The 27,124-nt window shown below is 44.5% G+C and overlaps 1 protein-coding gene across 2 annotated transcripts in view; it reads left to right on the plus strand.

Moving 5' to 3' along the window:
- Window positions 1-27,124, plus strand: part of LOC117362837 (serine/threonine-protein kinase 10-like) — a 125,912-nt gene that overhangs the window by 44,650 nt on the left and 54,138 nt on the right. For both annotated transcript variants that reach the window (XM_033949875.1, XM_033949876.1), the window contains exons 6-9: window positions 414-608; window positions 1,503-1,584; window positions 14,057-14,206; window positions 21,433-24,207. In XM_033949875.1, coding sequence (XP_033805766.1) covers window positions 414-608; window positions 1,503-1,584; window positions 14,057-14,206; window positions 21,433-24,207 — 3,202 coding nt within the window. The remainder of the gene's footprint in view (window positions 1-413; window positions 609-1,502; window positions 1,585-14,056; window positions 14,207-21,432; window positions 24,208-27,124) is intronic.

Raw genomic sequence — 27,124 nt, forward strand, 5'->3', positions numbered from 1 at the left:
GTGCTGCTGTTACCAAGTTGTGTTGCTGCAGCGGAAGAGTAAAAGATAAATTCTGTGTGGAAGACTCCCATCAAATGCAGGTGATGTTCAAGGTGTACCCTGTTTTCTTCTCTTGATACATGATAACTTCAGGAGTGGTATGCATTGGGGAACCCTGGGGATAAAGATGTTCATGCACAGAGGAAACGGGAGAGTCTCATCATGTGTTATTTTTACTATAAAATGGCTCTGAAAGTTACTATATATTTATAGGAGGACATGTGTATGTGGGAAGCTGCAGAATCTCTCATCATGTTTTGTTTCTGCTATAAAATGGGTGTGGGAGAGATGTGTGTTAGAGTAGGGAGAGGGGAAATGCATGTACAGGGGAAGCAAGGGTGTTACTCTCATCACATGTTCTTTTCTTGCTACAGGATGGCTCCAGAGGTGGTGCTTTGTGAGACCTCTAAGGATGTCCCCTATGACTATAAGGCAGATATATGGTCCTTGGGAATTACTCTTATTGAGATGGCTGAAGGAGAGCCTCCCCATCATGAGCTTAACCCTATGAGGGTATTGCTGAAAATCACCAAGTCAGACCCACCGAGGCTTTGTGTACCTCTAAAATGGTGAGTGGCAAAGCAAAAGCTCCCTGAATTCAACCCCATTACAGAGCTGTTGACACCCATAATGGGTTTTCTTTCTTAACCTTAGGGAACTCTCCCCTTCCTGATTTTCTAAAGATGATCTGGGCAGTATTGAGCTCATGATGGTTAAAAGGCTTTATATATGTGGAAAAATTAGGGAAATCTCTTTTCTTCAAAATCACTGAGCTTTGGAATAACCTTCCTGCCCTGCTGCGGAATCTGGGCTCCTTCCAGTTATTCCGAAAGCATCTGAAAACTTGGCTATTCTCAAAAATGTATAATTACTAATTTCTTTATAATCACTAATTTCTGTATAATCACTAATTTCTTATTATGTTTTTCCTTCCTTATATTAAAGTTCCTGTAAACCATGCCAAGCTCTATCTTTATGGAGAGGATGCGGTATATAAACTTAAGGTTTAGTTTAGTTTAAATAGTCAGTGCTGGCCCCTATTTGGGTGCTGGAACTGAATTACCAGTTATCCAGGTTATCCAGGTACTGCTGATAAATAGTTAGGACTGCTTTTTTATATGATCCTACTTGCCCAGTTAGCTATCTTTGCATTACTCTTGAATATTGGCAGTGCCTGGATAACTTCTTAGTCTAACTGAATATTTGGATACTACCTGGTCAGTGGGACTTATCTAGATAGGAGTCTCTCCTATTCATATAAGTCCCACTGAATCTTGACCCCAGTGTGCCATCTTGACCCACTGAATCACATGTGTCACATGACACAAAGTGACTGCCTCCTTACCACAGCTCAATATTTGTGAGATGATAAGGTTGATATTAGGTGAAGGGAATCATGAGATAGTGAAATGTGTTTTGAAGAGAGATTTTCTCCGAATTACTTTTCTTACTCGGTCTTGCAGGTCTGAGGAATTCAATGATTTCTTGAGGCAATGTTTGGCAAGGAGTCCTGAATGTCGCTGGTCAGCAAGTCAATTGTTGCAGGTAAAGAGTCAGCCTGAGGGAACAGATGATATGGGAAATAATTTAAGAAAGCTTGAAGAGTCAATTGCATGACAGTAATTTTAATACAAAATATAAAGTTGTGTACTTTGGATATAGAAATCCAACCTTTTAGAGAAACTCAGGGTTGTTGAAAGTAGATAGAACAATTGCATGCCGAGAAGTTAGAAGGGTCCATATTTTTGTTCAATTGTGGAATTGTCTTCATCCAACTAATTGAAAGCCTAATGGGTCATTAATCACTTTAGCCCTGATTCTATAAACGGTGCCTAAATCATGCCTAACGCTGAGCATGACTTAGGTGTCCAAACTAAGTGGATAATGAGCCATTTAAGAGCCTTAACGAGCGATAATTAGCACTTTGTAGACGTGTTCATAATTTCATGGACGGCCATTTGTAAAATTAGCACTTAACTCAATAGGCGTGGGCGTGGAATGGGCGTGGTTTGGGTGAGGCTTCAATATAGACGTCCTTTGATTCATTTACATAATGCTGAGCAACCTGGGGCGTTCATCTCATGCTTACATTGTAGGCAAATGAAAACTAGGCCTACTATTCAGCATAGTTTGGGCTTCAGAAAGACCTGAGTTCTATGGAGGGAACTTAGGCACAGTTTGGATGGCCTTAATGTGATCTGCTAAATAGCTCTCTGGGTTTTTATTTTTGCCTTATTAAGCTGAAAACATATTTAATAAGGCACCCCATATAGACAGGGCACATCAAAACAGATAGATTGCATGCAAAACCTTCTATTTTTGTAGACAAACAACAATGCTATTTGCTAATTAGAGGAAAAGATCCATTAACTGAAGCACAGCACATGAAAAACACAGCTTTATGTTTCTTGCTAAAAAGCTACCCTTTTTTTCTGACTCATTCTTGAAAGCAAAGAAAACACATGAAAAAATATATAGATTGCATACATTGTTCAACACAGAAGTGAAATTGTTTGCCAAATTATGGCTAATGGAATGGCAAGTGTTATACATGAATCAAAGGTGGGTTTCATGAAGATTAGGACTATAACATGGAACGTTAGAAGATTCTCCTGTCACTGGAACAGAGGGCCCGTCTTGATATCCAATCGATATTAATCAGTTTTAATGTGGAAAAGCATTCGACAAAGTAAAGTGAGATTTCATGCATGCGCCTTTAGCAGCATATGGATTTGATGGCACTAGGGTGGGCTTATGATTTGGACATTTTTGTGCAGTATTTGAACATTTTAGAAAATGTCCAGGGCACAATTTGAATGTTTAGGGCTGGACTTGTTTTAATAACGAATAAGTGCCCAAAAGGTGTCAAAACTGACCAGATGACCACTGGGTTACCATATTTTGGACCACAAAGCCCTGGACACTTGGCCCTGCCCTGTTCTATCCCAGCCTTGCCCAGTTCTGCCTCCAACCCCATCCAGTTTTGCCCCAGTCCCACCCCCACAAAACCTCCTCTCTTCTTTCCTGACAAGCTCTGGCTACGTCTGGAAGACCTGGAGCATGCGTGGATGTTTATGACGTCATCTGCATATGCTCAGAGGCCCTCCAGATGTAGCCGAAGCTCATTGGGGCTTTCAAAATCCCAGACAAACTGCCAGGTTTTGGAAAGTCTGTCCGGGCACCTGGACAGTTCTCTAAAAAGAGGACATGTCCTGGTTTTCCTGGATGTCTGGTAACCCTATACTGGAGGGATGTAGGCATGACCCCCCTACTCTTCTCCATGGTCACTGACTCCCTCCCACCCCCCAAAGATTGAGAATGAAACAGTACATATCTGCCTGTATTATAGCTTCAGATGTTATGGCCAGTCCTAGTAAAGCATCAAGCGGGTTCCTGGAGTAGCTTAGTGGGTGATGTAGACAACCACAGAGATGGGACTCAGCTCCATAGTCCACTCTTAACTACAACACTTATGGTGGAATATGTGATCTCTACAAAACCCACCCTAATCCCATTGTACTTGCTCATGTTTCAAGTTTCAAGTTTATTAGGATTTTATATACCGCCTATCAAGGTTATCTAAGTGGTTTTTACAATCAGGTACTCAAGCATTTTCCCTATCTGTCCTGGTGGGCTCACAATCTATCTAACGTACCTGTCATAGGTGACACCTGCAGACATAAAGGTTGGATCTAGTAGGTTTGGGGTGGGTTTTGGAGGGCTCACCATACACTATAAAGAGGTTATGGTGAGATGTGTACCTGGGCTTTTTTATGTGAAGTTCACTGCAGTATGCCCTAGGGTGCCGTACTGCTCTGCTGGGATGTCTGTGTAGCCAGTTTACTGAAAATGCTGGCCACTTCTATATCCCAATGGCTTGTTTTGTTTGTGTTTCTTTTGGATGAGGTTTTTTTTAATACTCATAATTTAAAAAGATAGATGCACTGATGACAAGTATATTTAAAAAATGACCATTTTTAAAACAAAAAGATAGATGTTTTGCTGTTTCGAAAATGGTCATGTTCGCTACTGGATTTTTGTGCATCTTCAGCAAAACGTCCAAACATATTTGGATGTCATATCAAAAATGCCCTCCATGTGACATTGCAAAAGCTATCTCAGGCCATGACAATTACTCTTGGGCCAGGTATTTAAAAGATACATCAATTTTACTTTTATGTTTTACTGATTTTTGACTTACTCAGGTTTTATCACATGTTTATCTGGCAACAAACTGTGTAGCATCCTCTGCTCCCAAATCATGAAAACTTTGATATAATTACTCTCTAGAGCACTAGAGTAGCTAGGAATGAATGGGCCCCGATGGAAAACTGAGATGGGCTCTCTATAATATAAACTCTTCCAAGGTAGTGAAGACAACAGGAGGGGGTGGGGGAAAGGGTTGAGACATTCTTTCACAACTTCAGTAAACAAGCCCTGCAAAAAGCAAACACATTCCAGATATATAGAGAAAGCCTTTTACAATTAAAAAAAATGGAAACAGAAGTGCAAGATATCAGAGATACACATTTCCCGAATCTGACATATTACAATTAATAATTTCAGAAACAAAATATATTTTTTTTCTACCTTTGTTTACCTTGGTCCCAGTGTCTCTTTTCTGCTTTTCTTATCTCAAGGTCTTCTGTCCTTTTGGAATTTCTCTTCTCTCTATGCCCAATACCTACCTTTCTTCCATGTCTTTATCAGTCATGTCCAATTTTTTTCCTCTGTGCTCCTGTCCCTATCCTGCCTCCTCCCCACCCCCACCCCGTGTTCAGTATCTGCCTTCTCAGAGTCCCTATCCTCTTTCTATATTCAGTATCTGCCCTCTGTGTTCTTATCTTACTCTGTTCAGCATCCCTGTGTTCCTCTTTCTCTCCTTGTGTCCATCATTGCCCTTGTGTGTTCCTGTGCCTATGCTCCCTCCAGGATGTGTAGCATCTCTTTTGTGTCCCCATGGCTAGTTTCTCTCCTTTCTTCTCCCTTCTTCTTGTACCCCCATCCCTAACCCCCACCTCCACTCCATGGTCCAATGTCTCTCTTTGGAACACAGTATCTCCCGCTCTCTTCAGTCTCTCTCGCTCCCTTTCCTCTGCATCCCCCTAGTCCAGCATCTGCCCCCTCTCTTCCCTTTGGTTCAGGTTTCTCTTTGTTTCTCTTTCCTCTGCTTAAACCCCCCCAGTACTTTGTCTGTCCCCATCTCTCCATCCACCTTTATTCCAGGATTTTTTCTCCCTCTCCCCTCCCTATTTATGGTCTTATATCCCTCTCCCTCCCTCTATGGTCCAGGGTGTCTTTCCATCTCCCTAGTCTCTTTCTCTCTCTGCACTACCGCCAGTCCAACATCTGCCTCCTCTCTTCTCCCTCCCCTTCAGTCCAGGTCACTCTCTCTTTTTTTTCTTCCCCCTGAGTGGTACAGAATGGGTAAAAGTGAATCAATGTTTCACTCTTTCAAAAAGTACAAAGACTAGGAGACACTCAATGAAATTACATGGAAATACTTTTAACACAAATAAGAGGAAATATGTTTTCACTCAAAGAATAGTTAAGCTCTGGAATTCGTTGTCAGAAAATGTGGTAATAGAGGTTAGCATAGCTGGGTTTTAAAAAGGTGGTTTGGACAAGTTCCTGGAGGAAAGGTCCATAGTCTGCCATTGACATAGACATGGGGGAAGCTACCGCTTGCCCTGGGATTGGTAACATGAAGTGTTGCTACTATTTGGGTTTCTTCCAGGTACTTGCGACTGGATTAGCCACTGTTGGAAGCATGATACTTGGGTAGATAGCCCATTGGTCTGACCCAGTATGGCTATTTCTATGTTCTTTGCTTTCCCTCCAAATCCTCTGCTCTATGGTCTAGGTCTTCATCTCTGTCTGTCTCTCTCTTTCTTCTCTTCTTCTTGCCCTCAACCGGGACTGGAGTCTCTATAGCTTCCTCTCTCCTCTCTAGTCCTCCTCACAGTGAGGCAAGTCACAGAAGACACAGCACTGAAGGAAGCCTTTCTCTCTCAGGCCAGTGGAGCCTTTCCTTTTCTGTATCCTGCCTCTCTTGTGCAACTTCCTGTGGGTGGATCGCAGCAGAGGAAAGGCTCTGCTGGACAGAGAAAGAGAGGTCGCTTTCAGCGCTGTGTCCTCCTTGAGCTACCTTGCCTTGTGGAGGACCAGTGGGGAGAGTGGGGGGAGCTGTAGAGATACTGGACCTGGGCGCAGAATAGAGGAGAGGAAGAAATGGTTCAGCTGCTTTGAGCGGCCCTGGGAATTTTGCCAGCTTCACTCGATGTTAGCTGTGCCATGCTCTAGAATAGTGTTTCTCAACTTGATCCTGGAGTACCCCTTTGCCAGTCAGGTTTTCAGGATATCCACAATGAATATGCATGAAAAAATTTGCATATAAAGGAGGCAGTGCAGGCAAATCAAATTTCTTTAGCACTCTCCAGACCAGTAGAGGTTAACTTTACGAATGGGTATATATCTAATCATGACCAGCAGGTGGAGACTGAAAACAAAACTTTGGGACAGTATATCCTAGCCCCTCCTCTCTATTTCCCTCAGTCTTCTTTCAGTCTCCAGCAGGTGTTGAGTGATCTGTACCCATCTCCCTTGGTAGGGCTGTTGGAATTTGTTTAGGGGGTTTATTGTCCCTGTTTTTAGCCGGACGGAGCTTGGGCGGACTCTGTTTGGGGGTTCGTCCGACCTCGGGGGTGTCAAACCCGGCGGGTCACGAGCGGGGTCCCTCCCCCCACTTCCTCCACCTCCCCACTTTTTTTTAGAGGAGCCTCAGCAGTAAGCCTTGCCCCCTAAATCAAGCAAGGCATATTGCTTTGAGAGCCTGTGGAGTCTGTTCTGTAAAAAAAAAAAAAAAAATCCTGAGGTAGTGCTGGTCTGGAGGGTTGCATCCCTTTAAGAAAACTGTATTTTACTGTATTTTTTCAACTAACCGGCACTTTTTTACAGCTAGGTCGCGTATGGAGCAATGAGCACTTCTAAAGGGAAAAAGTGCTCATTGTGCTCCAGACGCGAGGCACTCGCGGCCGGCCTGTGCAAGCGGTGTTCAGGCCGGTGCGGTGGAGGAGCTCCGTCGGCAGCGGCTGCAGGCGCCCAGAGCTCCCCGCCGATGGTGCCTCGCGAGTCGGCAGGGAACGGTGGGGAAGCCCGGTCTTCTCCGTCCGCCCACGGAGGGATTCCCCAAACCGCCGACGGTTGGGTTTTAGAGGATTCCCTCTCAGCTGATTTTTTGACAGCTGATGCCGGCTTGCCTGCTTTAGCGGCTGAGACTATTCAGGTTTCTCAGCCGCTTCAGGCTATGGAGGGAGCTTTTTTTGGCGGGAAAACCGCCATCTTCTCTGTCTGGCCCCTCCATTTTGTCTTCCACCTCAGGTGACCTTCCCCCTGTTTTGACTATGCAGGGGCAAGGTTCTGCTGGGTCCCCTGCTGTGGCAGGGAGTCCCTTGGGACCCTCGGGGGGTTTTTCTCCTGAATTTTTCTTTTCTTTATGCAGAGCCTATTTTCAGGCGGCTGGGGGTCCCGGTTGCGCCCAGGGGGTTTCGGGGGGTGGGTTTTCCTCCGCGCTCCCTGCGGCTTTGCCTCTTTCGTCTGGCGTGACGTCCCCTCCACCGCCTCCCTTGTCCAAGCGTCCGCGGGTGTCGTGGGATGAGAATTTGTGGTCGGAGGAACGGGTCGGTCTGGAGGAGGACCTGGACCCTTCTGAGGAGTTCCAGGACTCTCTGGAGGGGACGGAAGCTGGCGGCGGGTTGTCGGATTTCCCGTTCTCCAGTGATGAGGCGTCCGTGGTGCGCCTTTTTCAGAAAGATGAGCTGCCTGACCTTATTCAGCAGGTTTCTTCGGTTTTGCGTTTTGAGGACGCGCCGCCGGAGACTCCGCGTGTGGGGGATCCGTTCCGTTTCCCGCTCTTTTCCTATGCATCAGGATATTCGGGATATTATTCTGGAGCAGTGGAAAACGCCGGAGACGCCGTTTCGGCTGGCGCGCAGCATGGCTCGCCTGTATCCCATTCCGGAAGGGGATCGGGCTACGTTAGCTTCGCCAGTCGTGGATGCGGTGGTCTCGGCAATTTCCAAGCGGCATACCGTGCCTGTTGAGGGCGGTTCTGCCTTGCGGGACTCTGAGGAGCGCAAATTGGAGAGCATCCTTAAGCAAAATTTTCAGGTCTCTGCCTTTGGGGTCCAGGCGGCTATTTGTGGGGGACTGGTCGCTCGCGCCGTGTTTCGGTGGGCCGAGCGGGTCTTGGATCGAGAGTCTGACGACTGGTCTCTGGTGGATCAGGAGGTAGCGAAGATTGAGATGGCGGCCTCATTCCTCTCAGATGCTCTATATGACTTGGTGCGGATCTCGGCTAAGTCTATGGCTTTTGGCGTGGCCGCAAGGCGTGTGTTGTGGCTGCGCGCTGTCACAAACCTGCTACTGAGGTCAGGTTTGTGCCTGTGAAAGCACCAAAACCCCTGATCTTTAAAAGGGCTGATCAGTGCAGCAGCAGTGCTAGCAGTGGGGAACAGGATTCTAGCCCTGAGGAGATTGCCCAAGAGCAGGAGCCCTGGGGGGAGGGGAAGCAGAATGAGTTTAAAAACTTCCCTGAACCTAGAACTATCCCTGTTAGAAAGCACTCTGGTAGGCAGGCTCCTAATCAAGCTAGCACACAGCTCCTGAGACTAATTGAGCAACACCACAAGGCTCAGCAAAAGCCAACCCATTCTCCTTTTAGAGCAGGGCGTGGCTTTCTCAAACCTGGTCATAACCAGCAGTCCAAGCTGGGAAGATTCAGTCTGGATCCAACCTGGGAAGAAGACTCATGTCCTGGTGCTGCTCCCATGTCTCAGCAAGGGAACGAGATAGAAATGGAGGACCTGAGTAATTTCCCTTTAGCAAGCTTACCTGAAGAAGCAATGGACATTGCCTGTGACAGTTGAGAAGACTGCAGGAGAGAGAGAGCTAAGTTGTTTTTGCTATGTTTGTTCTTCTCTGACAAACCTGATTTGTGGTTTTGAGGCACCTGGGACTTGTGCTGGCTGGGACTGTGTGTGTGTGTGTGAGAATTCTTATCAAGTCTCACCCTGAAGAAACCTTTTTGTTCTTTGAAGAACTGTGAACTCTGTTTGGAATATTTTTGGTTTGCCTTTTTTGTGATAAGGCCAAGTTAGCTGCTGATTGTTGTGCAGTGGGAGTTGTGGGGTCTGAATCCACAAAGATCCTAGGTCGGGATAGAGGGGCCATTTTCTGGCAAGCTAAATAAGTGGATTCAGCAACTCCCCACCCCCGTCAGCTTTGCTGGCTTAACAGGGGAAAAGCCTGTGATACTCTCAGGCTGACACAGCGTGCTTGTGAAAACAAACTGACTTTTGAATTGCATAATAAGGACTACCTAAGAAAGACTTACCCTGAGGAAAGGGCTGCTCAGGTTTAGCTGTAAAATAAGCTGAACTAATGAGCTTTCTTTTGTTTTTCTTTTCCTTTCGAATGTGGACTTGAGCACAGTGACTGTGATAAATAAAGTGTGCTATCTTTAAAAGCTGAAGCATCCTGAGCAATTTTTGTGTTTACCTGACTTTACTATCACCAGCAGGGCCTTTCAATTCGGGAAGGCACGTCTAGGAACTGTAGTTGTGCGCAGCACCCGGTAGCCATTCTGACTACTCACTATCGGGTGTGCGACAGCGCTTGGGCGGCGGATGCTGCGTCCAAAGCTAAGCTTACTAAATTTCCCTTTCGGGGGTCGTTTTTGTTTGGAGAGGACTTGGATAAGTTGATTCAGACTTTGTCGGACTCGAAAGTTCCCCGTCTGCCGGAGGACCGTGCCCGTCCGGCGTCTCGGGGGGGTGCGGCCCGGGAGCGTTTGCGGGATTTTCGCAAGTATCGCCCTGGGCGTGGGGCTGCTTCTTTCCAGTCTCCGGGATTTTCCCGGGGTCGGTTCTTCCAGCGCATGCAGCCCTTTCGGGGGGCCCGTCGGGGGGCAGGGAATCCCTCCGCCGGTTCCCCCGCTTCCCGTCCTGCACAATGACGCCTTGCCGGCGCCCCCTTTGGTTCCGGTGGGGGCCCGGCTGCGCGAATTTTTCCCCAAATGGGCCGAGATCACGTCCGATCAGTGGGTCCTGGAGGTGGTGCGGGACGGTTATGCCCTGGAGTTCGCCCGCTCTCTGCCGGATTTTTTCCTCGCTTCTCCATGTCAGACTCCGGGGAAGACGCAGGCTTTTCGCCAGACCCTTCAGCGCTTGCTAGATCTCAGGGCAGTTGTTCCGGTGCCCCCTCCGGAGTGGGGCACGGGCAGGTACTCCATTTACTTTGTGGTGCCCAAGAAGGAGGGGACCTTTCGGCCCATCCTCGATTTGAAAGGGGTCAACAGGGCTCTCAAGATTCCCTCTTTCCGTATGGAAACTCTGCGGTCGGTCATTCTGGCGGTTCAGCCGGGGGAGTTTCTCACTTCTCTCGATCTGACGGAGGCCTACTTGCATGTTCCCATTCGGGCCTCTCATCAGCGTTTCCTGCACTTTGCGATCTTGGGTCGGCACTTTCAGTTCTGTGCGCTTCCCTTTGGGCTGGCCACGGCTCCTCGGACGTTCACCAAGGTGATGGTGGTCGTCGCGGCAGCCTTGCGGTCGGAGGGCATCCTGGTACACCCCTACCTGGACGACTGGTTAATTCGGGCAAAGTCGTTGCAGGAAAGCTCCCGGGTTACTGCTCGGGTGGTGGAGTTTCTCCGGTCGCTGGGCTGGGTGGTCAACCTTTCCAAGAGTCGGTTGGTCCCGGCTCAGCGTCTGGAGTACCTAGGGGTGCTGTTCAACACCTCCTTGGGGAGGGTCTTCCTCCCAGAGGGCCGGGTGAGCAAATTGCAATCTCAGATTCGCCTGCTTTTGGCGTCCCGGTGTCCTCGGGCGCGAGATTTCCTCCAGGTCTTGGGGTCGATGGCGGCGTCCCTGGACGTGGTGAGGTGGGCGCGGGCCCACATGCGTCCTCTCCAGTATGCTCTGCTCCGGAGGTGGTCTCCCCAGAGGCACGGGATGGATGTTCCGGTCCCCCTGCGAGGCTTGGCGCGCTGCAGTCTGCGTTGGTGGCTCCAGACCCCTCACCTAGTTCAGGGGGTGGGTCTGGATCTCCCGCAGTGGACGGTGCTCCTGACGGATGCGAGTCTCCTGGGTCGGGGGGCTCAGTGTTTGGGTCACTCAGCTCAGGGCACCTGGTCCGCGGAGGAGGCCGCCTGGTCGATCAACGTGTTGGAGACCAGAGCGGTCCGTCTGGCGCTGTTGGTTTTCCACTCCCTGTTGCTGGGCAAGTCGGTCAGAGTGCTGTCGGACAATGCCACGGCGGTGGCTTAGGTCAATCGTCAGGGGGGCACCAAGAGCACTCAGGTGGCGCAGGAGGCGGCTCTGCTCATGGTTTGGGCGGAATCCCATCTGCTGGACCTCTCGGCCTCTCATATAGCCGGAGTAGAAAATGTTCAGGCAGACTTCCTCAGTCGTCACTTTCTAGATCCAGGAGAGTGGTGTCTCGGCGCCGAGGCGTTTCAGTTGATAGTGCAGGCTTGGGGGCAGCCCCTGATGGACCTGTTGGCCACGGGTGGCAACGCCAAAGTGCCCCGCTTCTTCAGTCGTCGCAGGGACGGTCTGGCCGAGGGTCTGGATGCTCTGGTCCAGCAGTGGCCAACGGAGGGGCTGTTGTATGTGTTCCCTCCTTGGCCGCTGGTGGGCAGAGTGCTTCTTCGCATTGTTCATCATCCGGGTTTGGTGGTGCTGGTGGCGCCGGATTGGCCTCACCGTCCGTGGTATGCGGATCTGGTGAGGCACCTGGTAGCGGATCCTCTTCCTCTGCCTCTCTCGGACGACCTTCTGATGCAGGGTCCCATTCCCATGTTCGACCCGTCTCCCTTCTGTCTTACGGCGTGGCTCTTGAAAGGGGTCGCCTTAGCAAGAAGGGATATTCAGACAAGGTGATCTCTACACTGTTGGGGTCCCGGAGGCTTTCTACCTCTCGGGCTTATGTGCGGGTTTCGCGTCTCTTTGAGGAATGGTGTCGGGCGCGGGGAGTGACCTCTTTTCGCGCTTATCTGCCTAACATTCTGGAGTTCTTGCAGGATGGCCTGGATAGAGGCCTGGCTTGGTCTTCTCTCCGGGTTCATATTGCGGCCCTGTCGGCCTTTCGAGGGTTGGTGTCAGGTCAGCGTTTATCGGCTCTTCCTGATGTGATTCGGTTTTTGCGGGCGGCCAAGTTGCTTAGGCCTCCCCTACGGCCCTCGGTTCCCTCTTGGGATCTTAATCTGGTTCTCTCTGTTTTGGTGCGTCCGCCTTTCGAGCCCTTGGACGACTGTTCTTTGAAGGACCTTACTTTGAAGGCGGTCTTTTTGGTGGCCATTACTTCTGCTAGGCGTGTTTCTGAGCTGCAGGCTTTCTCTTGTAGGGCTCCCTTCTTGGAGTTTTCTAGGGAGCGGGTCGTCTTGCGGCCTGTTCCTTCCTTTCTGCCGAAGGTTGTTTCTCCTTTTCATGTCAATCAATCGGTGGTTCTCCCGGTCTTGGGTGGTCGGGAGGGCTCTTCTGAGCAACGGCAGCTGCGCAAGTTGGATGTCGGTCGGGTCCTTCGCTCTTATGTGCAGCGGACCCAGGAATTCCGGAAGTCCGATCATCTCTTTGTCCTCCTGGCGGGTCCTCGTCGGGGAGCGGGCGCTTCTAAGGCTACTATTGCGCGCTGGATCAAGGAGACGATTGCTTCCGCTTATCTTCTGAAACAGCAGCCTGTTCCGGAGTTTCTCAAGGCTCATTCCACTCGGGGTCAGGCGGCTTCTTGGGCTGAGTCGTCGCTCGTGCCTCCAGTGGATATTTGTAAGGCTGCGGTTTGGTCCTCCTTGCATTCCTTTGTTCGTCATTATCGGGTTGATGTGCAGGCGCGTCGGGACGCGGTGTTCGGTGAGCGTGTACTGGTATCGGCCCTTCGGGGGTCCCGCCCGTGAGAGGGACTGCTTTGGTACGTCCCATTCGTAAAGTTAACCTCTACTGGTCTGGAGAGTGCTAAAGAAGGAGAAATTAGGTTCTTACCTGCTAATTTACTTTCTTTTAGCTTCTCCAGACCAGTAGAGGTCCCCACCCTGTCTGTTGTTGTTGTTGTTGGGGCTGTTGCGCGGGCAGTTTTTGGTTTTTGCTGCGGGTTCTAGTATTTTTCTAGGGCCGGGGAGAATTGAAGAACAGCGGCTGTGGCTCGGCTGGCTTAGCTGGCGAGCTGTGGGGACATTCTTCCTTCGGGAATTTCTCCTCTGCATTTTCCAACAGCATTTTGGGTATGTTATTTGTTACTCCTTTTGGAGTATTGTTTTTTCTCTCTGTTGTTTTCCAGTTCTTGGTTCTGCTTGGCTATTCGGCAGACTGAGGGAAATAGAGAGGAGGGGCTAGGATATACTGTCCCAAAGTTTTGTTTTCAGTCTCCACCTGCTGGTCATGATTAGATATATACCCATTCGTAAAGTTAACCTCTACTGGTCTGGAGAAGCTAAAAGAAAGTAAATTAGCAGGTAAGAACCTAATTTCTCCTTATGCAAATTCATTGTGGATATCCTGAAAACCTGACTGGCAAGGGGGTACTCAAGGACCGAATTGAGAAACACTGTTCTAGAATCCTCTAGTCCAGGGGTAGACAATTCCAGTCCTCAAGAGCCACAGGCAGGTCAGGTTTTCAGGATATCCACAATGAATATGTATGAGATGGATTTGCATGTACCGCATCCTTGAGATGCAAATCTATCTCATGCATATTTATTGTGGATATCCTGAAAAGCTGACCTGCCTATGGCTCTCAAGGACCGGAATTGCCTAGCCCTGCTCTAGTTTCTGATGTCATGCTCTTGACATTTACCCACTGGCATCATGTGATCCGTAACATGACTTTGAATATTACTGTCTGGGATCACATTACCTATGATATGGTGATCTGAGATTTGCTATTTTTCTGCTTTTATTATGTACAGTTTCATTGTCCGTCTCACAGATCACTTATTTTATATGTGCTCTCTTGTTTTTCCTAGCACCCATTTGTTACATCAGTGACTGATAATCACCCTCTGAGGGAGCTTATTGCAGAGGCAAAGGCAGAAGTGATGGAAGAGATAGATGATGGAAAGGGAGAGCATGAGGAAGATGAGGATGAAGAGGAATTGGAAGGAAAGATCCTTTTGGTAAGTATGAAGATCAGTTGAAGCCTTTCCTAGTTCTGAATTTCTGAAATGCAAAGGACAATCTGAGCAGGAGCAGAGTCTAAAAGAAACACACTTCCAAGATGATCTTATAGGAAAAATAGGCCATTCTTGTTATGGCAGTTTTTCTTACCCTGCCTCCCCATCATGTATCTCAATAGAGAGATACACATCTTTGCAACAGCCTGCAAATTCATAGAATATGTGTCATATTAATGTAAACAGTTTCTCTGCCTGACCTGAGATTTGAAACTGCTTTCTCACTGGACCCTGCAATTGATCAAGGCAGTGGCGTAGTCATGTTGGGGGTCTGCCCCCCACTGTTGAGGCCTGCCCCCCTTCAGGCTTAGGCCCCTCCAAACATGCAGCTCTCGTTAAATTGCTGGCAAGGATACCAGAGCCCTGCCAGACAAAGAATTTAGTTGCTGAGTTGCTCTCCTCCTCATTGCACTGCTGCTGGACAGAAGAAGTTGATGGCATGGTTCCAGCCACAGACACCAGAACTTCTTGCACATGCTCAGTTCATACAATAACTGAGCTTGCTCAGGGAGTCCTGGCATCAATGGCTGGAAGTATGCAACTGATTTCTGTACTATAGCAGCACAAGAGCAAGGTTTGACTGGTAGGGCTTCAGCATACCTGTTCCAAGGAGGGAGAAGGGATGCTAAAGACCTCTAGGATTCCCCCAAATTGGAGGGCAAGCTAAGCCACTGGTTCAAGGTGAGGTTGGGGGGAGGGGAGAATAAATCCAATATAAAAATATTAAAAGTATTGTATTATCATACAAAAACATACATATGAACACATCTTCTTTTGAGGTGAAAACAAAACAATACCATCAAAAAAATAATAATATAATAATAATAATTTTATTTTTATATACCGCCTAACTAGCAATTCAGCATACAAAATAATAACATCATACATAATAAAATTCTAAATAACTAATACAAGCATTAAAACTAATGAATAAGGAAAACACAATATAAACTAAAATAAGTATAGATAAAAAGATTAAAAAGTACATTATAACTACATGATAATATAAAAATCAATAATGCATATTATACTGTTTAAATAAGTGGGAATGAGAGATGAAGCTAGGATTGATGTTCTAGATGAAGGCTAGTACTAAGGGTAGAACAAAGATTAAAGAATAAGGCTAGTAATGAAGGTAAGTCTAAAAGATAAGTATTGCTTTGAGTGAGGCTAAAACGGAGGTTCCTCAGTGATAGTGTCTGTCCAGATTGGCCCAGACAGATGGGTTTTGCATTGCTACCAGCATGTGGAGATTGAGAACTACAGATTTCTGGCAGTCTATAACTAACCTGTGCAGTCCCTCTCAGAGCTAGTATTTTAGTCTCCAGTTGGAGATGAATATAAGAACATAAGAAATGCCTCTGCTGGGTCAGACCCGAGGTCCATCGTGCCCAGCAGTCCGCTCATGCGGCGGCCCAACAGGTCCAGGACCTGTGCAGTAATCTTCTATCTATACCCCTCTATCCCCATTTCCAGTAGGAATTTGTCCAATCCTTTCTTGAACCCCAGTACCGTACTTTGCCTTATAACGTCCTCTGGAAGCGCATTCCAGGTGTCCACCACACGTTGGGTAAAGAACAACTTCCTAGCATATGGCAAGCTTGTGCAGATTTGGCTGATCTAGTAGGCCTGTATGGAACCCAAAAAAATATTTTAGTAAACCCCTGTATCTGCAGAGGATACTTTCTAAGATCCCCTGCAGATGCCTGAAACAGCAGTTTATACCAAACCCTATATGTATACATTTTTTACCATACATACATACATACATACATATGATAAAATTTAATTTATATATTAGGCACAATAAGACATCAACAACAATAACTGATAATAAAATAGAACAGTTATAACAATATGTTGTATGTTTATTGAAAGCTTCTATACCACTACAAATGACTGGGGAGTCAATTCAGAGCAGTTTACATGAGCTTCTGTAAAGGTGTTACAATATAGAGTTAGCGTTTTTGTAGATGGTTTTCAATACAGACACATTTATACCATAATCAATCATCCTATCATAGTATTGTGTACTATGTTCATATGTGCACACATAATACCTGTATCGTGTTCTATATACTGATGGCGTGAAATTTATAATTTGGAATTTTGGGGAGAGAACTTTTCATTTAATACTTTCAAACCATGGTTAACTGAAACCACAGATGGTAAATCCACGCATAAGGGGGGTTACTGTATCTTTTAAAAAGCTTTCTGTAGTTGGTTTATTCTCTCCCAAGGCTCCTTTCTTTTGGCTTCTAGCTGGAAGCTGTGGCCCTTGGGGTTCTTTCTGTGACCCAGCGGTGTTCAACCTAGGTTGCTGGGTCTCTCCTTTCTCCTTCCAGTTCTTTTCCTACGGGAATTTGTTGCATTGTGCTGCAGCCTATGTTACTGACTTAGCACTTTGAGTTCTTGGGAACTGTGCCTCTATAACAACAACAAAAAAAAGAGTTGTTCCAGCAGCACTTAACTCTTTGGGGCTGTTTATCTTTTTGTGGTCAGGATCCTTGAAGTCAAGTTTTTGTGGTCCTACTCCTGGGATAGAAGCTGTGGTTGGGCCCCCTTTCTTTCTACCAGCTTTTGGTGACATGAGTTCTGAAAAGCTATACCACTTCTCAATGTGTCAGAGGCATGGTCTAGATGAGGAGGCAGTTTTTGCAAATATTGCTGAGACTGCATGGCAACTAGGCCACAGTGGAGTCACAGTCAGCACTGGATTTATCCCCAGAATAGAGTCAGGAACAACTCCAGACTGTGCCAGATGAGAGTGTTCCTGATGTGGCAGTGGTCCTGATTTCAGTGGAAACCACCACCATCTTGGATGCTTTGGCAGATTCTGCTCAGTCCCTGTGTCTTCAGACAGCACTTTTCCCATGAGATCTAGAGTTGTAGAAGTGTTAAGGAGCTCGTCAGGGGTAGGGTATTCCCTAGAGTTTGTACTAATTACCGTATCTAAAAGGCATTTTGCCTAAGGAAGTCTTCTTCCTTTAAACCCCTCCCTTCATTGTCATTGTCTTCTGTATTAATTATATTGGCATTCCAATCTCCCTCTTTTTAATATTTTATTTATTTTATTGTAAATGCTTTGATGCTTTTTTTTTTTTTTTTTTTTACAAAAGGCTGTATATCATAGAAACATAATGGCAGATAAAGGCCAAATGACCCATCTAGTCTGCCCATCCACAGTAACCATTATCTCTTTCTCTCTCTGAATGATCCCACGTGCCTATCCTAGGCCCTCTTGAATTCAAACACAGTCACTGTCTCCACCACCTCTTCTGGGAGACTGTTCTACGCATCTACCACCCTTTCTGTAAAAAAGTATTTCATTAGATTATTCCGGAGCCTATCACCTCTTAACTTCATCCAATGCCCTCTCATTGCAGAGTTTCTTTCACATGGTAAGAGATTTGACTCATGCACATTTACATTACATAGGTATTTAAACGACTCTCAAGAAAAATAATGTAATAACAAGAATTCAATCTCAAAAATATACTCAGGGCTGTTTTACAAAGTCACGCTAGCGTCTGCAGCTAAGTAACGGCCCCGAAGCCCATAGAGATTTAAAGGGCTTCGGGGTTGTTGCCGCACGGCAGCCACTAGCACGGCTTTGTAAAACAGGCCTTCAATGTTATTAGCCTAGTGGTGAAGCTACTCACTGAAGCACATTTTCTAATAGTGGTAAGAGGTATGGCCAGTAGGAAAAAGGAGGTATTGATGCCCCTGTATAAGATTTTGATGAGACCTTATTTAGAATATTCTGTACAATTCTGGAAACTGCACCTTCAAAAAGATATAAAAAGGATGGAGTCTGTCCAGAGGAAGGCTGCTAAAATGGTGCATGGTCTTCTTCATATGGCATATGGGGACAGACTTAAAGATCTCAATCTGTATACTTTGGAGGAAAGTCGGGAGAGGGGAGATATGATAGAGATGTTTAAATCTCAAAAATATACTCAATGTTATTAGCCTAGTGGTGAAGCTACCCACTGAAGCACATTTACTAATAGTGGAGAAAAAGCCTCAACTGCATTTAAAAATGCTTTCAATATCAGATGGCAACCCAATGGGTTATAAGCCAGTCAACTTCTGTCTCATAGGCAAAAAACTCAACAAAGTGCAAAATGCTACTTTCAAAATGGGTTACCCAACACCACTGTGCACAGGAAAACAAAAGAAGAACAACAAAAAGAACAGGAAAAAATGCTTCACTAGCTAGTATCCCGTTGGGTTGCCATCTGATATTGAAAGCATTTTTAAATGCAGTTGAGGCTTTTTCTCCACTATTAGTAAATGTGCTTCAGTGGGTAGCTTCACCACTAGGCTAATAACATTGAGTATATTTTTGAGATTTAAACATCTCTATCATATCTCCCCTCTCCTGCCTTTCCTCCAAAGTATACAGATTGAGATCTTTAAGTCTGTCCCCATATGCCATATGAAGAAGACCATGCACCATTTTAGCAGCCTTCCTCTGGACAGACTCCATCCTTTTTATATCTTTTTGAAGGTGCAGTTTCCAGAATTGTACAGAATATTCTAAATAAGGTCTCATCAAAGTCTTATACAGGGGCATCAATACCTCCTTTTTCCTACTGGCCATACCTCTTCCCATGCACCCTAGCATCCTTCTAGCTTTTGCCGTCACCTTTTCAACCTGTTTGGCCACCTTAAGATCATCACATACAATCACACCCAAGTCCCGCTCTTCTGTCGTGCACAAAAATTCTTCACTCCCAAAACTGTACCGTTCCTTTGGGTTTTTGCAGCCCAAATGCATGACCAAATTTCAGACCATTCTTCAAGCTTTGCTAGATCTTTCTTCATGTCATTCATACCATCTGGGTGTCTACTCTATTGCAGATTTTGGTATCCGCAAAGAGCCAAATCTTACCTGACAGCCCTTCAGCAATATCGCTTATAAAAATGTTTAAAAGAACAAGCCCAAGAACAGAACCTTGAGGCCCACCACTGGTAACATCCCTTTCCTCAGAGTGATCTCCATTGATCACTATCCTCTGTCGCCTTCCACTTAACCAGTTCTTAACCCAGCCTGTAACTTTAGGACCCATCCTGAGGGCACTCAGTTTATTTATTTGACGTCTGTGTGGAACATTGTCAAAGGCTTTGCTAAAATCTAAATACACCACATCTAGCGCACTCTCTCTATCCAATTCTTTTGTCACCCAATTGAAGAAATTGATCAGATTTGTTTAACAAGACCTATATCTAGTGAAACCATGTTGCCTCCGTCCTGTAATCCACAAGGTTCCAGAAACTTCACCATTCATTGTTTTAAAAGCGTTTCCATTAATTTGCTTACCACAGAAGTCAGACTTACCTGCCTGTGATTCCCTACTTCTTCCATACTTCCACTTTTGTGGAGAGGGACCATATCCACCCTTCTCCAGTCCTCCAGTACCACTCTCGGCTCTAGAGACTCATTGAAAAGGTCAGTCAACAGAGCCACCAGAACTTCCCTAAGTTCTTTCAGTACCCTCGGATGTACACCATCTGGTCCCATCACTTTGTCTACTTTTATTTTAGCTAGCTCCTCACGAACACCACCCTCTGAAAATCAATCAGGATCTACCACTCCTCCATTCCTATTCATGTTTGTCTTTTGTGGTCCTGCTCCTGGCGTTTCAGCCATGAACACAGAACAGAAATATTTGTTAAGCAATTCAGCCCTTTCTTTATCAGCTTCTACATATTTCTCCCCTTCACCTTTGAGTCTCACAATGCCACTTTTGCACTTCTTCCTATCACTAATATATCTAAAAAATGTCTTGTCTCCCCATTTTACTGTGTCAGCTGTTTTTACTTCCATTTGCATCTTTGCTTTCCTGACTACACGACCAGCCTCTCTTAATTTTTCCAGATATTTTTGCCTGTCTTCCTCTTTCTGTGATCTTTTCTAGTTTATGAAAGCTAACCTCTTATTCCTTACCTTCTCAGCTACTACTTTTGAGATCCAAAGCGGCCTTCTTTTCCTCTTACTTTTACTTTCTTGCCTCACAAAAAGGTTTGTCGCTCTTACAATTACTCTTCTCAGTTTTGCCTACTGCATTTCCACTCCTTTCAGACGTTCCCATTCAGAAAACAATTCCTTGACATAATCTCCCATCCAAATAAAGTTAGTTTTAAAAAAATCTAGAACCTTTGCATTTGAATTAACCCTCTCTATACCCATCTTAATATTAAACTATACCATGCAGTGATCACTGGATGCTAGATGATCACCCACTGTAACATCAGAAACACTTTCCCTGTTTGTAAGCACTAAATCCAGTATGACTCCCATCCCGCGTGGGTTCTATTACCAATTGCTGCAACAGTTCTCCTTGTAGAGAATCCAGGATCTCCCTACTTCTAGAAAACCCCGAAATAAGGATACCCCAGTCAACATCCAGCATGTTTAAAATCACCTATTTGTAAAACTTCCCCTTATATTCCGAAAGTCTACTATTAAATCTCTGTCCACTGCTTCTGTCTGTAAAGGAGGCCTGTATATCACACCAATGTAAATATATTCACTAATTTATAAGGGCTGAGGCTACAATTTGGTTTAAATAGTTGGACTGCAGCTGAGAAGGTGACACTGGGACTGTAGTGTTATGACACAATTATCTGAAGATAAGTTCTAAATTTTCAAAAGCCTATTCAACATTTTAATCCATACAAACTGTAAAAAAATTTTAAACACCCACATAATTTTGGTGGAAAATTTAGCATAGAATTAAACATTTACTTTGGAAAAAGAACATGCATAGCTTGTCCACTGAATGGGTAAATCAGTGTGCCAATTGTGCACGCCTCTTCTGACTGTGTCTCCCCTTAACCCCAGTGGCAATTGCTGATTTTGTAATTTTCAGCAAACACTGTACCTACTGCCAATGACCACAGAACTCTCATTCCACTTAGATAAGTAGTTTTCTATTCCAGACTAGGTTCACTCCCTGGGGAATGCCTTTGTATATAATGTGGCCTAAAACACTTGCTTTAACTCCATTGATATTTTTGACTTTTAAAAAGTAATTTATATGGATAGAGCCAACCTACCCATGTAAACCCTTATTTTATGCAGGTAGACTGTGAGTAAGCATTTGAAAATGTTCCTCAAAATAAACAAGAACTAAAATTTTCTTACTATATTTTTTTTTCAGTCTGATTACAAGCGGCCCTATCCAATCTTTTCTGGCACCCTTGATGGGCAGGAGAGGCCATCAAAATCCAGAAGACTGTCAAACGAGAGATTATATTTTCAGAGTGAACTTACAAAGAAAAGTGCCATACTAAATGGCCAAATAGAAATAGAAAACAAGATGAACTTCATTGCTCCCTCTGCTAGACAGCCCCAGCTTCAGGAAGAGGAAACTCAAGGGGAAGTGATGGGATGTTCTACTAGATCTCTCGGGGATTCACAAAACATGAAAAAATGTCTATTCAGTATTGCTGTTCCAAAATCTGGGAAATATGATGCCAACATTAGCACCATAAATGATTTGCACCAGGGGAAACCTTGTCTGAGGACCAACCGAACGTCTGATTATTTAAAGCAAGTAAGACGAAAGTCTACTCCTATTTTATCAATGCCCAAGGAATTGCGACGATCCATGAGACTCCCATCCAGCAAACCTGATGTTCTGGGACTGCTGAGGCGCAAGTCTTTTTTTGGAGGATTACTGTTAAAGGAAAACCCAGAAAAACAAGATGTGGTCATTGATAATCTTGAGATAAAACTGGAAGGTGAGCCAGGAAATCAGATAAAGCCAGGTCTTGAGCATTTGAAATCAGGTGGGTGTCCAGGAATGCAGGAAGAATTAAACTATGATATTGATCCAGGGACAACACTTGAACCTGCAGGTAATGTGGTACCAAAAAATGATGATGAAGCAAAGTCTCTGGAAATCTTACACAAACAGGAGGAAGAGTACACCATCTTAAAAAGTTCATCATCAGTAGAAGATTTAAATGAAATGCAAAAGGGAAAAGAGAGGGATACTGAACACTTTGCTGAGTATGTCCAGTTTTCTTTAGAAACCCAAGTTGACAACAAACCCCTTTACTCAAATTCAGTAGAAGTTACATTTCCTAATGAAAATATTAGACCTAGTGCAAGTGTGGAGCAGCACCAGCAGATCTATGATACAGATCAAGAGACCAGAATCGCCACACATTCTGTTTCATACTTGGAGAGTTCTGTGGAAAGACCACAGAGTGATATTTCAAATGGTAATTGTGATAATTTCTGTGAAAATAATGAAGCACATATCCTCCAAACATCAGTAGTAGGTAGACTAAGTGATAAAGGATTACCTGAAAGTAAACAGACAGCCACTTGGTCAAGGTATTGGAAACATAAAGCCATGCAAATTGAAAAGAGACATTTTTTGAATTGCTACCATTACTTGGATTGTGCATATATCAACTCTTATCATTTAAAACACAATGATGTGACTGTTCATACTTCTTTATTGGAGGCTCTGGACCTTAGCCACATCAGGTCTGACCACTGTAGTGTCAAAGAGATTATTGCATATTCTCAAATTAAAGAAAGTGAAGTCTCAGAAATGCATATGGAGAGAACAAGGTCAGGATTCAGACATACTCTATGTCCAAATCTCCTGTTGAAGGAGGCTGTATCTCAGGATGGAGAAGCAACTATACAACAACAACAGGTTAAAACTGGGAATAAAGAAAGCATCATAATTTTAGATGGGGTGAACAAAAATCTAAAGAATACTCTGGAGAGAAAACCTCTAACAGAGCTTGAAAGGGAAAGAACTGTAAAGAAAGATGAATGTCAAATGGTGACTGACAAAGAGGGAGCAATGAAGCAAGTAGAATCACAAATGGAGACAGGAAACAAGAGAGTTACTAATAGTGAAGAATGTCAAACAGAGGAAAATATGGCAGGAAAAGAACCTAAAGCAGAGGAAGCTTTGAAGCAAGAAGAATGCCAAAAAGATGCTGGAAAAAAGAGGTCTCTGGAAATGAATGAATGTGAAAGAGTTGGAACTGATAGAAATTTAGAAAGAGAACTATGCCAAATAGACACTGAAACCAAGGGTATCTCAGAGAGAAAGGAATATCTGATAAACACTAAAACTGAACACTCTTCAGAGAGACAAGAGGGTAAATGGGAGCCTAGAATTGAGAGTTCTCTAGAAAGAAAAGAATGTGGAAGGGAAATTTTAACTGTGCAACCTTTAGAGAGAGAGGAACTTGACAAGGAGGTTGAAATAGAGAAAACTCCAGTGAATGAAAAGAGTGAAATGGAAGTTAAAACTGAGGGAAGCCCAAAGAGTGCAACTCAAAAGACCTCAGAAAAGCCCAAGGAAAAGAGGTTGCCTCCAGGAACTGTTGATAATAGTACAATAACTAAGAAGATCCAAAATGAAAATCAAAATATGATAAGAGACATATATACAGGAAAGTCTCTGATATCTGTAGAAGAGGACAAAGAGAAAGGTGTAGAAAATAATATGAATTGTATCACTGAAGCAGATGAGAATATATGCTTACAACATAAAAATGGAGAAGGGAACAATATCACTGAGTCTGAAAAAAATAATGAAGTCCCATTAAAAGAATCTATTGACAAGCCGGAGCTAAGGTCAGAATGTACAGAAGTGGAAAGGACTAGAACAGCAGAAATAAAGGATGCCACAGGGAATGTAAATAAACCAAAACTACAAGAAAAACCAATAGTACACCAAAAGGAGAAGAAAGTGAATTTTGCAGAGGACATGCCAATTATGCTCTCAGAGGTAGCAAGTCATGAGAACTATGGGATGGCAATATGGGAAGTGAAATCTGCTTCTGAGGAAAATTGTGCTAGAGAGGATGAAAGAGAGGAATTGGCATTAAGGGACACCAAGGAATCTGGAACACAAACAAAGTATGTTTCCAGTAAAGACTCAGAAGATATTTCTCAGGTAAGTAGTTTATTTATTTATTTTTAAAATTTCTATTCCGCTTATAACCTAAGCGGATTATAATTTACAAACATAGTTTCAACATTGGGGAAGAAATATGCAGTACAGGCAGTCCCTGGTTTAAGAACACCTGACCTACATTAAACTCGTACTTACAAACCGGGGTCCTGCCTCTCTTGTGCCAACGCGCCCCTTCTTCCTCCCTTTCTGTCTAAGCGCAACCTTCCTTCTCCCTTCTGTGTCCAAATATGCCCCTCGTTGTCTTTTCCTCTGTTCTGAATCCCAAATTCATGCCTCCCTCCCATGGGTGTTTACCTCCTCTGGTCAGCTCCCTCCTCCCAGTCGCACTTCCTGGTCAGTGAACCACATGCAGGAGTTGCTGCTCACGGCTTTGCAAAGAGAAATGCGACCGGGAGGAGGGAGTTGGCCAGAGGAGTTAAACACCCGCAGAAAGGAGGGAGACACAAATTTGGGATTTAAAATGGAGGGAAGGACGATGAGGGGTGCATTGAGACATGGGAGAAGCAGGGTCACATTGGGACACAGAAGGAAGGGAAGGAATAGAAACTTCAGACAAAGGATGGAAGGAAGGAAGAAAGTAAGGAGGGAGCACGAACATGGGACACAGAAAGGAAGGAGGGAGGGAAGCATGAACTTGGGACATAGGATGGAACAATAGAGGGAATCAGGGAAAGAGATGCTGAGGTAGGGAGGGAATAGAAAGGGAGAATTGTTGGACATGGGTCTGAGTGAGAGAGAAAGAGAGATGGTGCACATGGGGAAATGAAGAAATTGGTGAATTGTTGGGCATAGTGGTGGAGAAAGAAATATTGGACATTGTGGAAGGGAGAGGCTTGAGGTACAGATACATAGGAAAGAGAGATGAGCAGGAGAAATGTTGGATGTGGTGGTGGAGAGGAACAGTGGGACAGATGAAAAACAAAGTAAGTGCAAACCTCCTATCTTTTCTTTCTTATTAAACTAGAGTACTTTATTTTGAGGACTGTTTCTTTAATGTTTAATGTTCTTTGATGTTTAATGTAACATAGTTTCAAAACATATAGTCTCAATTAGAGTTAAAATACATTCATTTATGACCTCAGCAGTACAAACTGTGAGAAAGGTTTCATTCACAGTATAATTTGCACTAAAGTCGTCACCGGTCAGAAGTTTCTATCAAATCTTATTAGTTTATTCATTTTTATTTATTTTTATTTATTTTTCAAAATAGATTAAGAAAAAATACTCATCTCTTTATCAGAGCATAGCAGGGGTTCTTCACCGACATAGGCTATGTTTCGCCACCTAGGGCTTTATCAAGGTAATCCCCTGATAGAAAAGAGAGATATATCATAATTAGTATCTTAGAACATACATTCTACGGCTCTTATCAACCACTCCTAGGGGTATCATTTCTAGCTCATATAAAGTAGTTGAGAATAAAAAGTAAGGGTTAAATCTTAGAGCAATAACTTGTTAAATACCTTTATTATGCCGATTCCACATGCACTGCCATCATTATAGTTTGGTTCAGGCAGAACAACATGGCCGCGGCGTTTTTTATACAAAATAAAAGCATCATGATCTCATAGTTACGCATCCTATCAGCATCCAGAATCAGTCCCGGGGTTATTTAAACTAATGTCATGTTTTGAAGCTTCTTAGATTTTTGGCCTTATAAAGATATATACTACTGCCTTATATATTTGTTAATGTAACATAGTAACATAGTAGATGACGGCAGATAAAGACCCGAATGGTCCATCCAGTCTGCCCAACCTGATTCAATTTAAATTTTTTCTTCTTAGCTATTTCTGGGCAAGAATCCAAAGCTCTACCTGGTACTGTGCTTGGGTTCCAACTGCCAAAATCTTTGTCAAAACCTACTTCAGCCCATCTACACCCTCCCAGCCATTGAAGCCCTCCCTAACCTATCCTCCTCCAAACGGCCACATATAGGCACAGACCGTGCAAGTCTGCCCAGTACTGGCCTTAGTTCAATATTTAATATTATTTTCTGATTCTAGATCCTCTTTGTTCATTCCAAGCTTCGTTGAACTCCGGCACCGTTTTCCTCTCCACCACCTCTCTTGGGAGCGCATTTCAGGCATCCACCACCCTCTCCGTAAAATAGAATTTCCTAACATTGCTCTTGAATCTACCACCCCTCAACCTCAAATTATGTCTTCTGGCTTTACCATTTTCCTTTCTCTGGAAAAGATTTTGTTCTACGTTAATACCGTTCAAGTATTTGAACGTCTGAATCATATCTCCCCTGTCCCTCCTTTCCTCTAGGGTATACATATTCAGGGCTTCCAGTCTCTCCTCATACGTCTTCTGGCGCAAGCCTCCTATCATTTTTGTCGCCCTTCTCTGGACCGCTTCAAGTCTTCTTACGTCTTTCGCCAGATACTGTCTCCAAAACTGAACATAAGTGGGGCCTCACCAACGACCTGTACAGGGGCATCAACACCTTCTTGCTTCTACTGGCTGCGCCTCTCTTTATACAGCCAAGCATCCTTCTGGCAGCAGCCACCGCCTTGTCACATTGTTTTTTTGCCTTTAGATCTTCAGACACTATCACCCCAAGGTCCCTCTCCCCGTCCGTGCATATTAGCTTCTCACCACTCAGAATCTAAATTTTTCTCAGGAAGTTATTCAGAAGTTAGAAAATAATGATTCCAATGTAAAGATGCTAGATAAACGTCTTGTAACAACTGAATCTCAGATAACATCTTTGCAAGCATTTACTGTTTCAGCTGTAAAGGATTCCCATGTAATTCATTCAAAATTTGAAATGTTTGAAAATTTTCTAAGAGTTAAAAATCTGCGTCTAATTAATTTTCCAAGGACTCATTTATTAACACCTGAAATTCTATTAAGGAAATTCTTTAAGGAAATCCTTTGTTTAGCTAAT

Source organism: Geotrypetes seraphini, chromosome 6, assembly GCF_902459505.1.
Source record: "Geotrypetes seraphini chromosome 6, aGeoSer1.1, whole genome shotgun sequence".
In the NCBI taxonomy this organism is placed as follows: Eukaryota; Metazoa; Chordata; class Amphibia; order Gymnophiona; family Dermophiidae; genus Geotrypetes; species Geotrypetes seraphini.